Raw genomic sequence first — 15,035 nt, 5'->3', positions numbered from 1 at the left:
TTCTAGATGCTGACGTCAGGCGAGGGAAATCCAGCTTTTTTAATGTTTTCTCTAAACTGATCAATATTTATTATGTTATAGGTTATATCTGATTGAGGAAAAAATAATGAGAAAAATAATATACTCCACGATTTCAATGTGCGTGTATGCTTAAAAAAATTCACAGTCTTCTATCAGCAAATGAATTGAATCTCTTGAGCATATATATTCTTAAACATGTGATTTTTACCGGTCAGTTTTTAGCCAACAACACGGATTTTTTTTTTCTTCAATTTAAGTCTCTGATCCTTAAATGTTGCCTTCACTGACCCACAATGTGTGTTGGGTAACGTATTTTCGTACACGTCAGCCTTCAATTTCACTGTCCTGTCAGCGAGGAGGAACTTTTCCTTTGTCTTGGCTCTGTTGTTGCTGTCATTGTGGCGTTTTTCTTCATTCCACCAAGTTTTCTGTCTGTCAGCCTGAAATCAGGACAAGAGACGAACAGACCAGCAGACGTCATCCTTCCAGATTTTGGTGAACAATACGTGCACTTTTGGTTTTTTTTTCTGCCCTCCCTCCCTTTCCACGTTCTCCACTTCTCCCTCGCAGGACACAACAAGTGTTTGATTCGCTGTCTGGTCGTGCATATTAATGAGAATGGGATAGCGGGCAGCTTTTAAAAGAGCTGCTGCCTGCCTCTCCACAGCAAGCGACGGGGAGAGAGAGACCTAAACGAGTGATTGGAGATTCATCCAAGCGCTCGGGACGCACAGACGGAGTTGCACAATCAGTGCTCCAAAGGGACCCCAAAAAGCTGAAATCCCCATTGCTCTTCACGTCTGCCTCCCAGTAGTGGATGCTATCTACATATCGAAAGACTTTTTGTTGATATTTCAGTATTTACTGCTTTGCAAGGCTCGGGTTTTGAGGAACTTCTTTTTTTTTTTTTTAAATCTTTTTGGACTTGTGAAGACATGCGTGGGTGCACGACGGTGCTGCTTTTGTTAGTGGTGGCCTTATGCTGCCTGAGCGCAGAAGGTAAACACTTTTTTCCTGTTTATCTTAGTTAAAGTTTGTCATTTTTCAAAATGGGCTGTGCGGCGCTTAAGCTGTGATAACTGAACAATTATCGGTAGGTCGAAAATAGGTGGGAGGTGAAAGCAAACGCCTGGTGTGTTGTGTTGTGTTCGTGAAAGGAAAGATTGAGGAATCAACTCATGCTGTGCAGTTTGTTTGAAACCAGAGTCAACAGCTGAAATCAACTTTGCTGAAGGGACTCAGTGGTGCGTTTGCTTGCATGCCTGTGCTCCAAAAATGAATTTAGGTCGGCATAAACAGTGTGTTAGCAGTAGTGTGCACTCAATTAGGCACTTTGTTTGTTTCCTAGTATCCATAAACACTGAGATCTTGGAGCTGAACTGTAATAATGAATACCACTCTGGTGTAAGAAATCTGCTGTTATGATGAGCCTTATGTTGGCAAGCGTCCTTGCACCCTGAACAGCCCCCTGGGACATACAGCGTCTGGCAAGACAAGCGAAGCCACCCTTATGTAACTAAATTAACAGTAAAATATTCCAATTTTAGTTTTTACATAATTATTTAAAATGCATTTTTCTTTCTGTATCATAGTTTCATTCTCCTTTCGTGTCTGCAGCTGTCAAACTTTATGGGAAAACTTTGTCTGACTTTTTGTATAACGTCTTTCCCACCATATAGATATGAAAGTGAACATATACATCATTTGAGAACAGGTTTAACGGGCATCTCTTTCAGTTCAGTGTGTAAAGTGGTGAAGCTGTTTGCCTTTGACAATATAGTAACACCAGTGTTTGCCCATTTTTATTGGCCTTTGTTGTCTGATATGTTGGTGCTCAGTCGCGCTCCACTGTGGGGGCTTGTGACAGATTTAGTGCCTGGCGGTCTGGACAGATAGCAGATGATGGATGAGGGAAACCTTGGACTATCCAGGTCATCACCTCCCATCACAAATATACAGCCCAGCAAAACTAATTTCCTCTGTGTAATATATTCACTACTACAGCTAGAAAACTTGCCCTGAACAGGCATCATTTTAAGTTGATCAGAAGATGATGGACAGACATTATTAAATATATATGTATGCTTCAGAAGTAAGATGACATGTAGCTTTAATTAAAGAGGTGCATAGACTCTCCCTTAGTGCTTGTAGTGCAGGAATTTTATAAAATTAGTGTCTGATAGAGAAGCAACATGATAGTGAGATAAATACAGGATAGCTGAAGTCTCAAGTTCTTCGTGCAAGGCAGTAAGACCTTTAGGAACCCATGCATCGTCTGAGCTTAACGGGATAAATGCAGCATGTTTAATTTTGCTGATGTGCAGTGAACAATCAGCAATAGCATAAAACTCGTACAGTGTGGAATTCAAGCCAATTTCCTCTCTACACAGATGTTTCCATTTTAGTCATGCTTAATATAAAAAGGGGTCTAACTGCATGCCAAATTATATTTCTATTTTAATGTGCCTTTGACTGTGACTTAAGTAAAAGCATGGAATTTCAGCTGTGTGTTGCCAGATATAAATATAGAAACAGATAACACCCACTTGTCCTTTGAATTATAATTCAAAGATAAAGCGGGAATACTTCGTTGTGATTCCACGCCAGTTTGCCGTCAGATTGCAAAGAATTAACTTCCCTGTCAGTTAAATACCTGTCAGTCTGACTGGCAGTAATTGAGCTTGCATGACAAGTTTATTAGATTTGTGTCTTAGCAGTGTAATGTGTGCATTATATTTCTCAACAGCTTACAAGTGCAGGTGCACCAGAAAAGGGCCCAAGATCCGATACAAGGATGTACAGAAGCTGGAGATCAAACCCAAACACCCGTTCTGCCAGGAGAAGATGATATTGTGAGTCAGACTCTGATTCTCTTTCAGTGTGTCACTCTCCATATGTCATTTCTGCATTTTCTCGTTTCTCTCTCTGCTTTTTTCCTCAGTTCTTATTCCTACTTTACATTCTTCTTTTTGCTTAATCCCTTGACATTTTCCTACCTGCTTACCTGTGTTCCCTGTTTTTCCCCCTTTCCTCTGGTTATTCATCCCCTTTTTCTTCCAGCGTGTACTCTGCACATGCTTTGAATACAAATCATACAATTAGCAGATTACCAGCATATTTAAAGCCGTTCCTGAAGCATAATGATACTCCAACATACTGTTAACATATTCAGCTGCCGCGCTCACATTTTGAGAACACCCTTTCGTTGGTGCCTAAAACACTCTGAAAGATTTGCAGCGCGATAAACTGATAATTTAATTACTCCCTGTAGACAGGAGGTGGGGATGATTTATTACCTGAAAAGGAGGGGATGAAGAAAGCAGCGATTTCCAGGACATTCCACAATGTTCAATTACTCAAGCATGAACATTTCCAGACTTTTATTTGTAAATTCAGACATCATGGGCAGTGTGAGATGTAAGCATCACATAATGATGCAGTCCATTAATCTATCTATTAATCTATTAAAGTCTAGTTAATGTAAGAATAATGTAATGTTTCTGTGTTCAAAAGACTATTTGTACTTAAACAATAAAAAATGGGCTAAATCACAGATCAGTGCTTGATCTTTCTGCCTCTCTCTGCCATCAGACATTTAACCTTTCAGGTCAAAGTTCAAGCACACATACAGCTAATATGCTCATTTTGAGCTACTGAGGAATGCACCATGAACTGATTCTTCTCCTATGAATTATATTTCAAAAGAAGTAACCTGTAGCGCTTTAAGACAGACACTCTCACCTGAAATTTATAAATACATTCATATTATGCGTACAGTCTGTACTACATGATTTCAGTTGATGTGAATGAAGCCCCACACAAGCCAATAAAAAACTATAAAACGCTGTGTGCGTTTCATTTTTTTTAAGTTTTTGCTTCAAAGCTAAATGAAGGCACAGCAGATGGGGATGTTATGTCAGCCTCCTGGGACTCTGCTTGGTGTTCAATGCACAATCTCTGCTGCCACCTGCTGCCACATTACAATATAACACAGAGGACACAGGCTGTGTGATGTGTGGACAGATTTTTATGCTCAAAGTGTATTCTACTTTTTACAAAAGGTTTGAGATAATATCCAACCATTTAAGTCAGTTTATCATATCAATTGATTTTAAACAGAAAACTAGGTCCTCTTATCTCACAATTTGCTGCTTTTATAGCAATTTTAATTAAGTAAAATTGATTATTAAGTTTTAAGTTTGCTGTTGTTCTGTTTTTGTTTTATCATTAATAATTTATTTAAGCTCCAAGTACATTTATACTATTAAAATCATTCATCTTATTACAGATGCCCTTCCGAAATGAGTACTTTATGGTAATCGGTTGTTGTTGAGTACAGCAAAGAAATTATAATATTTGAAAATTTTAGTGTGTTAATCAGTGTTTCAAATTTCATTTGAAAATTTCACCTTTCAAGTGCTGAATAGTTACAAAATAGCTGTTAGATGTTGTCTCCATCTATCCGAACGTTATATTTTTATGAATGTGATGTGCTCTTGAACGCCTCAAGGGAATTTCTTAAAAATTGAGCCAAATGTTAGCTTAGCTGATTACATTTTGAGGGTCAGAGGTTATGGTCACTCTAACCTCACAAAAAACATTTTGGGGCTTAACTCAAGAATTTACACTGTAAATACTAATAAATTTAACACTCTGTAAAAGTCATCACTCATGATAAAGGCTGAAAAGGGCTATTTGAATTCATGACTCCTACCTTACATATTTTATACATGAACTGCAACGTAACTGGCTGGCGGAGGAATACAGCTGCAAAGCGGAGGGATGATGTATAGTCACACATCAAGTCAGTCAAGAAATAAATTGTGTGTGCATTCCAAAAGAACAAACCTGTCAGAAGCATTATATTGTATTTGGTCTGCATCACCTCACAGGTCTGTTTTTCTGTGAGGGTGTTACGCGCCACACAGTCATCATTCAAGGTTGCTCTATTAGCATGAGATGGGGCCCACCAGCCGTTAGTGCCTGGTGAAAAATGAGTCTCAGCAGGCTCCGGAAAGCAACAGAAAGAAAGAGAGTGGGAGAGAAATGAGCAAGAGAGTCCCCACTTTGGTCGTTTGGCTTACAGCGCTTAGTTTGGCATTCTCAGCAGCCACTCCTAACCACAAACATGCACAACCTAGGAGCCCCATATACCATCTCCCTATTCCTACCTGTCCTCTCAATTTTCTGTCTTTTCCCTGGACTTCATTCATCTTCACCTTCCTTTTTCTAATGTCCTTATAACTCACGGAAGTTTTCAGTCAGTGGCTGTGCTTCAGCTACCTAGGTGAATGATAATGAGTCGGAACCAAAGCTCAAACGATCACGGTAATTAGGTTAAATGCAATATACACAGGAAGTTTCATGTTCTATCCATCAAACACACTCAGAACTCAGTTCTTCCAAAAGAAAGAACACAGAGCTATCTAACTAAGGCATCAATTGTGAAACAAAGGGACAACCAAATGGGCAGGAAAATAGAGGCAAAACTCTTTAATCTAATCTTTATAACCACTGAATACAGCCTTCGAATCAAAAGTCAAGTTCCTTTGCAGTCAAGTCATTTAGCATTCATGGTTTGCTGAGCCTTTGAGTGTGTCACTGGATAGTGAGGCCCCCTAGCATGGTGGGTCTTTTGTTTTTTTATATTTACCACGCTCGCTTCTTTCATCTGAATACGCCACATACAGGCAGTCTGTCTCTGTCGTTGCCAAAAGCAGAGCATAACAGACAGATGAACTGATTCAATGAGCTTAGATGTCACATTTTTAAGTGGCAGCTCCATAATATTGCTTCATTGCCAAAAAAGCTGGCAAAGCTGTGCAAGCGGATCTTTTGAATTCGGAGGGCATTCAGCTGTGGAAATGTTATTGGAGGCAGCTTAGAATAGCCACTAAAATTTGGGGCAAAAACATGTCAGATGTCTTACTCCTTAACCAGTCTCTATTCAGCAGACTCAGACTGGCTTTCAGATGGTTTGACTTGCTCACAACAGTGTTTTTACTCCAATGAAGTTGTGCCTTGAGTTCTTAAGCTGAACTTAACCCTCCAAGTCAAACTGAAAACTTTCATTGTGAAATGTTCTTATTTTACTCACTAGCCATTTTTGTTGTCATGATATGATAGCAGTCAGATTCCGGTAAGTGCTTGGCCTTTAGGGCCACTATATTATTTTTTTCATAAGTGATGTAGTCATTGAAATGTTAAAAGCGATCTTACTGAATAGCTGGCAGCCACATGTGCAAAAATAACTTTTTGCACATTTTAAAAATCTTTTTTAATTTTTATAGGAATAAATAAGAGTGTTCAAGAGTACATGTGTACTTGATACAGACTGGAAAACCTACATGTCATGTTTTGTGTTTTTTAAAATCAGTATTTAACCTTTGCTTCTTCTCGGCTCCTGTTCTCAGTGTGACAATGGAGAATGTGTCTCGGTTCAAGGGGCAGGAGTACTGTCTTCATCCCAAACTTCAGAGCACTAAGAACCTGGTCAAATGGTTCCGCATCTGGAAGGACAAGCACAGGTAATAGCCTAACACCAAAATAAATAAATAAATAAAAATCAGGTGATGTTAGTTAAAAGTACAGTCAGTCGTGTTGTTAGGTTATTTAATGTGTAATTATATATTTCAGCAAATTGATTTTCACAAACCGAAACATCTAAACATTTTACAAACTTAGAATCAATTAATTCATAGTACACAGAACAAACACGTGGCCTAGATAAATAAATAAATAAATAAGACTAGATAAAATGTCATCCTCTTCCTGTATCTGAACGAAACCGTGCATGAACACATTTATTTATTCCAAATACTGTCACATTTACTTATGGTAGCAGAGTAGACACGTGACCTTCCCATCCCTGGACAGATGATAACAACCTGAATAAAAAAAACAACAGCAGCTGGGTATAAGCTAACATTATGCCAGCTAATGTTAGGCTCGAGTGCCCTGAAAATCACATTTCCTTCTGTTTATCAGAGACAAAGTGTCGCTAAGAGTCCCAGTCCAAAAATGTTAGATCCATGTTGTCAGCTGAGGTGAAAGCAGAATGACAGCCTACACTCACTACAGATAAACAGCAGCTAGAATTGTTTGTCCTATGGAGGCCACCATAGCAAGGATTTTACTCTTGCATTGGTAGGCGTAACAAAACAGAATTAAGTTGAGCGTGATCTGCATTCTACTGACATCTAGTGGTCATCTATCAGGTTCACATGAGAAAAAATTATATAAATACGTAAGTCAGACAGAGTTAGCTTAGTCAAACCCATAAACTATCGGTGTTACAGTTAAGGTCCACAAGTGTACTTTTTTTAGCTTCTATGTCCAATTTGCTGCCTTTCATGGGAGATAGAGTTTGTGCAGTTACATAAATGTACCAGTTTATATACCTAAACATAAAACACTGACGTAACAGAGATAACATATGCTGTTATGGAAACTTAACCCCTTTTAGAGATTTGTTAAAGTAAATAAAAGTAAGAATCTGAAGAACATTTCATGTATTTACAATATCGCACAGCTCCATAACTTATATATATTGTCAAATGTTTACAAAACTTCACAAACAACATTTGATGTAACTAATGGTTATTTGACTTACTTCTGCATTGCTATCATCTAAAAGCAGTCAGGCTATTCTTTTCTGACAAGCCAGTATTTCCTAGAGAACTGTTACTGAATGTTTCCCTTTGGATTAGCCTCTACAGACCCTGAGATGGTTTTGTGGGAAAATCCCAGTAGATCAGCAGTTTCTGAGCTAGTTAAACCAGCCCGCACCAGCACTAACAATTATCTTCCCCATTTTAATGCTCAGTTTGAGCATTATAAGGTTATTTTGGACATGTCTACATGCCTAAATTCAGTGAATTGCTGCCATGTGATTGGCTGATTAGATATTATTAGATATGCATTAACAATCACCTAAACAGGCGTACCTAATAAAGCATTATCACCATTATTATTACCATGTTATATATCTTCTTTGTCATTTCATTAAGAAGCAATGCATAAACCACTCATAAACATATGCACATAAAGTTTTTCAAGTTTTATCCCTGACTCCGGGCTGAAACCATATCCAGTGGCTATCAATAAAGATGTGATGCTTTATTGATTTGTTTTGTTAAAACTAGTCTTTTTAACTTCAGAGGTCAGAGTCAGGTCTTAGACAAAAGTCCTCTGGACGTATTTTTTCAAAAACAGCATTTCTAAGGGACACTGTTGGTTACAGAAGCATTAAAGTCATGTTCGTACTACATGTAAACATTTGATCGCTACTCAAACAGAGACACCTTTTTTAGGAGGCTGAAAAAAAACCTACATTGTTTGCAACCAAAGGAGCAAATCTCGTAAGAGATATATGTTTGTTTTCCACAGGGTGTATGAAGCATAACACCGTCGCTCTCAACACAAGGATCGTGTGAGACAAACAAAGGACACCAACTCCACCAGGACTACATTTGTGAAGTACAAGATGTAATCTGCATTGAAGCTGTACTTCTACTTCTTCTGCCTGAGATCTGTCAAGCGCATCAAGAGATATCTACAATTTGTACATAGGCTGGTGGGCTCGCTTTAGTTGGCCATCAGTGTAGTTACAGTCACTCACCACTCCAGTCTTTGCCACTGTAGTTATATTTGTCAAATTGTGGACAACGCCATCTGTGTTCAAACAGTTGTATGGTTGTTATTCAAAGGGGCTTCTGTTTTGTTTTGGCTTTGGTGAAAAATGTGCAAGAAAAAGAAATTCTGAGGAAAGGCAAATATTTCTCTTAAAAATACAGTGTATTGGTGTTTAATCATTGCAGTTTCCACTTTTCCGTATCCTATTCAGTATGACAGGTATATTTATATAATCAGCGTATAAGGTTTGGCTACAAGGGCGCAGTTGAAATAATGGGATAAAGGTTCTCCATAAATTAGATTCTCTGTATCTGTAGAGGAGAGTCAGTCAGTGTGTGATTATATTTTATACAGAAGTTGTTTTTATTCAGACAGATTATGGAGGTCCGACAGTCAGTGTGTGTGTGTGTGTGTGTGTGTGTGTGTGTGTGTGTGTGTGTGTGTGTGTGTGTGTGTGTGTGTGTGTGTGTGTGTGTGTGAGTGTTTTAACTGTTTCCATCTTAATAAAAATTCATCTTCAGAGGGACAACTGAATCAATTTTTTTGCAAACTGTTCTCATACTTAACCTGCAGAGTGCACATTCAATAAATATAAAAAAATCAAACAGGTCATCTGTGCCATCACTGCTACAGTCTGTTTATTGGAAATTGTCCAAATAAGTCATTACTAAGGACACTAAGAATATAAGAATCCTAGCTGTTTATGACGAATGACTATATGTTTCCATATTTTCACACTGGTTGAAATATTTTTTTAACTGACCTACATATCGTGGCATCCATAAAAATATGAGGCAGGCCGGCGATAGCACCAGTAGACAGCATCTTGATTTTAAAACCTATTTAAACTCTTTAACGCCTGCTGAAAATATAAAATAATAATAATTAGAATAATTTTAGGAAATATTTGTCAGACAGAAGTAAAATGTGCTCTGGGCTTTACTGCACCTACAACAGTAAAGCAAAAGGAAATTACAGTGACATTATCAATAGTTTCAAACTCTGCCCAGTGAAATAGTCTGGCTTACTGGTGTGTTTTTTACTAGTTTATGGACAATAAGGAAGCTCAGTGGCACAAAAGAATGATCTATAGCAAGATTTGGTTACATAGAAAAAAGTTTCTTTTGTATGTCTTCTTTTTGTTGTATGATTTATATATATATATATATATATATATATATATATATATATATATATATATATATATATATATATATATATATATATATATTGATGGAGGAAATGTTGGCTGTTATCAGAATTGTCATTTATGATGGAGTTTGTGTTATTTTGATGTTAGAAAGGCATTGGAAAAGTAATGCTTTGCTAGGGACGATTTGGCTGAATCTTCCAAGAGTCTGAATTACAATTACTGCCCACACAGAAGACAACACTCACAACAATTTAAGCTGTATGGCCATTATGGGTTTTTTTTCATTGGTTTTCTTTTTCCTATAGTCCTATATGGATGACTTCAGTATCTCCTAACCAATTCTTTCATTCTTCCTTTTGAATATTATTATTCCTATTATTATTATTATTCCTTTTGCACATTATATATATATATATATATATATATATATATATATATATATATATATATATATATATATATATATATATATATATATACACACATATACACACATACACACACATACATTCGTAAAGAAGCATTTTGGAAGTGGAAACATATAGCCTATACGTTACTGAGAATAAAGAATAAATTCATCTTAAGACTTTATAGCATCATGTATGTTGTATTACTGCATTATAGCTGTTTTTTGCTATTTAAATCTTGTTTTGGTAACAGATTCTTGGAGGGTGTGTGTTTGAAGCCCGCCAAGCTCACTGTTAGACCTTCCTTAGATTGTTAAACAATAAACACAGCAATAAAGTGTCTATAGAGTGTCTATAGAGCTTGTGTCAGCTTGTGTTTGTATTTAATTCATTTAATTGAATTATTGAATCGTAGTTCAACTGAAACAGCAAAGAAACCTTTTTTTCTTACAACTATTCCACCAGGTGGCGGTAAATACCCATTCAGTCACATTTAATATCCTGAAAGTGACTTTGCTCCACTGTATTTATACATAAAATACATTTATGTTAAGTAATATAATGCATAACTAATATAGTACATTTATTTATCATGTCACTATGTGCAGTATAGGCAGGCTGGATATCAAATACGTGTAATGCTCTTTTATTCACTTTAACAAATCTCTAAAAGTGGTTACGTTTTCATAACAGCATATGTTATCTCTATTACTTCAGTGTTTTATTTTTAGGCACATAAACTATTCATTTAATGATTAATTAACTTGCAACTATCTTTATGTAACTGCACAAACTCTATCTGCCATGAAAGGCAGCAAATTGAAGATAAAAGCTCGAGAAAAAAAAGCACACTTGTGGACCTTAAGGTTACAATTGTTACACATATAGTTTATGGGGTGGACTTTGTTGTAAAGGCTCAGGTTTATTATGCTGCCAGCATATGAAAAAAGGGGTGCTTATTAAAGTATATGTAGTTAAAGGTTTTAGTTTATACATTTATTCATTAGTTTTATTTGTAAGAAGCAATGTACAAAAACACTGGAAGAGAAAAAACAAACAAAACAAACACATATCTAACATGCAAGTAATAATAAAAGAATCTTTGCATTATTAAGCATACAATAGCAATAGTACTTTATTATTTCTAAAATATAAAAAAGAGATTATTAGACTGAACTTACAGCACTGTGCAAAAGTCTCTTGCCACTCCTTTCTTTTGCTTCCAAGGAGCCAGACTTCCATGTAATATTTTAAAGTGAGCAGCAGTTCTCCAGGCTTTCTGAAATTATTTCACAATCTTTCTTTAGACATTGGCTGCTTTTTCTTTAATTTTCAGTCCATTCCTTGTACCAGAGCATTTTTTACATTTTCTACTGTTTGTGAAGCCATTCAAGTATAAAAAAGCCACACAACTCAGGGGAAAAACCAGTCTTGCACAATAGTGTAATATAGCCAAAACCAAATTTGAAATCTATTTTTAGTCACTTTGTTACTAGCAGAATGTTGTAAAAACACATTTGGTTATACAAAAAAAGTGAAACACAACATAGTTTGCCACAAATAAAATGTTTTTGCGCTAGCAAGGTGCCTCCTAAAGAGAAATAAGCCCAAGTGTGTTTTTGCCTTACATACTGTACTTACTTTTACTGTACTGTACTGTACTGTACTTACTTTTACGTTTACACATTCACATTTGTGCGTAAATCGCTGCACCTATTTCCTATCGTCTATATATATATATATATATATATATATATATATATATATATATATATATATATATATAGACGATAGGAATATATATATATATATATATATATATATATATATATATATATATATATATATATATATATAGAGGATAGGAAATATATATATATATATATATATATATATATATATATATATATATATATATATATATATATATATATATATATATATATAAAATAACATATACTTGACACTGGATTATTACTGTTATAAGTAGATAAAGAAATCAGCCACAGATGCGTTTTAAGATGTCTCTGCTAGTCTACAGCTGTCTGCAAGGCGGGGTCAGTATTTGGCAGCTGTCTCCTGCTGCGCTCACAGTAAAGGAGGCGGGGCCAGTATTTGGCAGGTTCGTCCCTGGAGGGTGTGTGTGTGTGTATGTGTGCGAGTCTCTCCAAGCAACGACCTGCGAACGGGCATCCGAGCCAGTCTGAGCAAAAAAACAGGAACCACATTAATTTCGAGTGTCTTTGCAATGTTCCCGACGATATTTCTACATTATTTGCTTTGATCTCGTCAAAGTTACCGTCTCACCAGAAGTCGGCTTCAGAAACGAAACAAGAAATTAATGCATCTCGCTCCGCTTTCCTGTTTGTTTTGACCTGGTAAGGTACCCCGGAGCGTCTGATTAGCTTTCCTTGCTAACAGCTCTTCTTCTGGTTCTCTCAGCATCTTAAACGCTAACTAATGCTAGCCTGCTAAGCTAACTCTGTCTGACCATTTCTATTATGTGTTTATATCATTTTTTTCTCATGTATACCTGATATGATATATCTGCTCTATATGTGTCTTTACGTAGAGGCTAATATTAAAGCGCACAGCGGGGCTTAAACCCGTTTGCGACTACATTTGTGGTCACTGTGAGCTAGTGGCTAACGGATAGCACCGAATAGCAGTTCCATCACATCTGTGGCTCCTCCGCAGGCACGGCAAGCTAATTCGGAGACAGAAAAAGAAACTCCTAAATAATTGAGTGTTTGTTGGCTTTTATCAGTACCGCAAGATAAAAAAAAAAAAACACTCAATGGATTTAAAAAAAAAAAAAAGTTTTGTGTACATTTGATAATATATATAAATTATGGAGTTGTGTGATATTGCTTGTGCATCAAGAATATGAGACGCAGTAGGTAGGATAGTTTAAAATCATCCGGTTATGACGGGTTTTTTATACAGGATTATACGGAAACCGTTTTGAAATCTGTGTTCCTGGAATTCGTGTTCTCCCGAGTTGTAGATGGTTTCGTTTTCTGTTCTGTTTATTTCTGGAAAGCTTCATCACTGACACAGATGCTTCCTGCTCGGATTCATTTAACTGTGTGTGCTGGAATGTTCGCCAATGCTTAGGTTCACATGATTTGATACGAAGCTGTGCTGATCCAGATGAGGATATGTATATGTGCAATAATTGCGTCAGCAATGGCGTTACATTGAAATGAGAGGCTGACGTTTATTTCTGAGCTTTTTGAAGTCTTGGTGATTGCATAATGGCATCCGGCAACATGTCAAGAAGCATGACGGGTTGGTCTTCTGCATACGCTGTATAGTGTGCATAAGTAAAAGAACTTCCATGTGTATGAAAACTAGACTGTAATTCACAATTATTCATAAATATTTGGCCAATTTAGGTCATAAATAAGGCATTAGTTAAGAGGAATTTACCAGTATATCCAGGTATGTTGTTAGTAATATTATTTCTGTGCCTACCATATAGGTTCAAATAATAAATATAAAATAACAAATAATTTTTTCACTTCATGACTTGTAGGAGTTAATTCTATAAAACCCTTTTAGTTCGAATACATTTCAAACTACAGCGCACCTAAATAATACACATTCACAATTATTAGTTATACCTCTTAAAGTGCTCATTAACACAAATACCTAATTAGGAAGTCACATGGCAGCAACTCAATGGATTCAGGCATGCAGACTTTGTCAAGTCAACCCGCTGAAGTTTAAACTTAGCATCAGAATGAGGAAGAAAAGTGGTTTCAATAACTTTGAACTTGGTTTGACTGTTGGTGCCAGATGGGCTAGTCTGAGTATTTTCCTACACACCTCTCTGTACTGTGCACAAGTAAAACAAGTGCTCTCACAATCTAGTTTGAAGTTCAGTCTGGTCTGGAAAAGGGAAAATATCAAGTGAGCAAAAGCTCTTTGGATAAAAAGCCTTGTTTGTGCCAGAGGTCAGAGAAGAAAGCTGCTTTGAGTTGATAGGCAATCAACAGGGGCTTGAATATCAGCAGTTGGGCTCAACTGTCTTAAAACTGTGTTTAAATGGTACATAATAAATTCAAAATAAAATGTTTGCTGCAATGCTACCTTTGCCCCTGTTTTTAAATAAAGTCAATATATAGCAAGTCTTTGTTGTAAAGCTTTGATACGAACTCCATTTGGACTTGTCACGATAAACAGTGTTTTAGCCTTGAGGAATTACCCAGTATGCTGTTAAGCGGCATAATTGTGTAAATATGAAGTTATTAATTAAATAGTTTGTTTGACAACTTGTGTCCTAGGATTGTTCCCAGTTGAAGAGATTTGCAGATTTGTAATGGCTGTCCTTATAATGTGTATGATTCATAGGACAGGAACTATGAGTGAGAAGACTGTACAGTCATAAAAGCCCCCTTCTCATGCGCTTCAGCAGTATCCATGGCAGTAATAAGATAAATAATAATATAAGCTATTTGAAAGGACACGGTGGGCGTTGTATCTTTTAACTGGTACAGCATTTATGAAAGACTGGTACACTGCTCAGCACTGCGTAATTTGCAGTCATAAATACCATTTATGACTTCGAGATTTTTAATTGCAATAAAAAGCTTTGTTTTATTTTGGTAGTAAATGATACATTTCTGTTGTTTGTCAGACAAAACAAGTTAACTAGATTTCAAATTATGCTATGAAAAGCTTTTTATGAAATTTACATTAGAAAATATATGTGATTAAGTTGATTGGGAATTAAAATGAGTTGTTCTGTGACATCATCAGCTAACCAAATGATGGGGATGGCATTTTGATAACTAGAGATATACTAATATATCAAC

General features: G+C 36.4%; 2 protein-coding genes across 7 annotated transcripts in view; both read left to right on the top strand.

The window, feature by feature from the left end:
- Nucleotides 1–382: 382 nt before the first annotated feature.
- On the top strand, nucleotides 383–9,803 carry cxcl14 (chemokine (C-X-C motif) ligand 14). Its single transcript, XM_080900392.1, has 4 exons — nucleotides 383–1,020; nucleotides 2,768–2,873; nucleotides 6,435–6,548; nucleotides 8,410–9,803. Exons 1-4 carry the CDS (start codon nucleotides 957–959, stop codon nucleotides 8,423–8,425), a joined length of 300 nt encoding a protein of 99 aa, XP_080756518.1. The 5' UTR covers nucleotides 383–956; the 3' UTR covers nucleotides 8,426–9,803.
- A 2,547-nt stretch (nucleotides 9,804–12,350) lies between these two features.
- Nucleotides 12,351–15,035, top strand: part of fam13b (family with sequence similarity 13 member B) — a 69,094-nt gene continuing 66,409 nt past the window's right edge. For 5 of the 6 annotated variants that reach the window (XM_080900182.1, XM_080900180.1, XM_080900183.1 and 2 more), the window contains exon 1: nucleotides 12,352–12,593. The gene's annotated coding sequence lies outside the window, so the exon portion shown is untranslated. Of the gene's footprint in view, nucleotides 12,594–15,035 lie in introns of all 6 variants that reach the window. The other variant, XM_080900181.1, reaches the window with a different exon arrangement.

This window comes from Rhamphochromis sp. 'chilingali' (genome assembly GCF_963969265.1).
Source record: "Rhamphochromis sp. 'chilingali' genome assembly, chromosome: 13".
Lineage (NCBI taxonomy): Eukaryota > Metazoa > Chordata > Actinopteri > Cichliformes > Cichlidae > Rhamphochromis > Rhamphochromis sp. 'chilingali'.
Note: the sequence above shows the minus strand (reverse complement) of the source record. Positions and strands in the feature narration are given on the sequence as shown.

Excerpts from the sequence above, each read along its gene's own strand:
- cxcl14 (XM_080900392.1), top strand. The coding sequence starts at position 957 with ATGCGTGGGTGCACGACGGTGCTGCTTTTGTTAGTGGTGGCCTTATGC. Across the intron at positions 1,021-2,767 it reads ATGCTGCCTGAGCGCAGAAG|CTTACAAGTGCAGGTGCACC; the intron begins GTAAACACTTTT and ends ATTTCTCAACAG. Across the intron at positions 2,874-6,434 it reads TGCCAGGAGAAGATGATATT|TGTGACAATGGAGAATGTGT; the intron begins GTGAGTCAGACT and ends TCCTGTTCTCAG.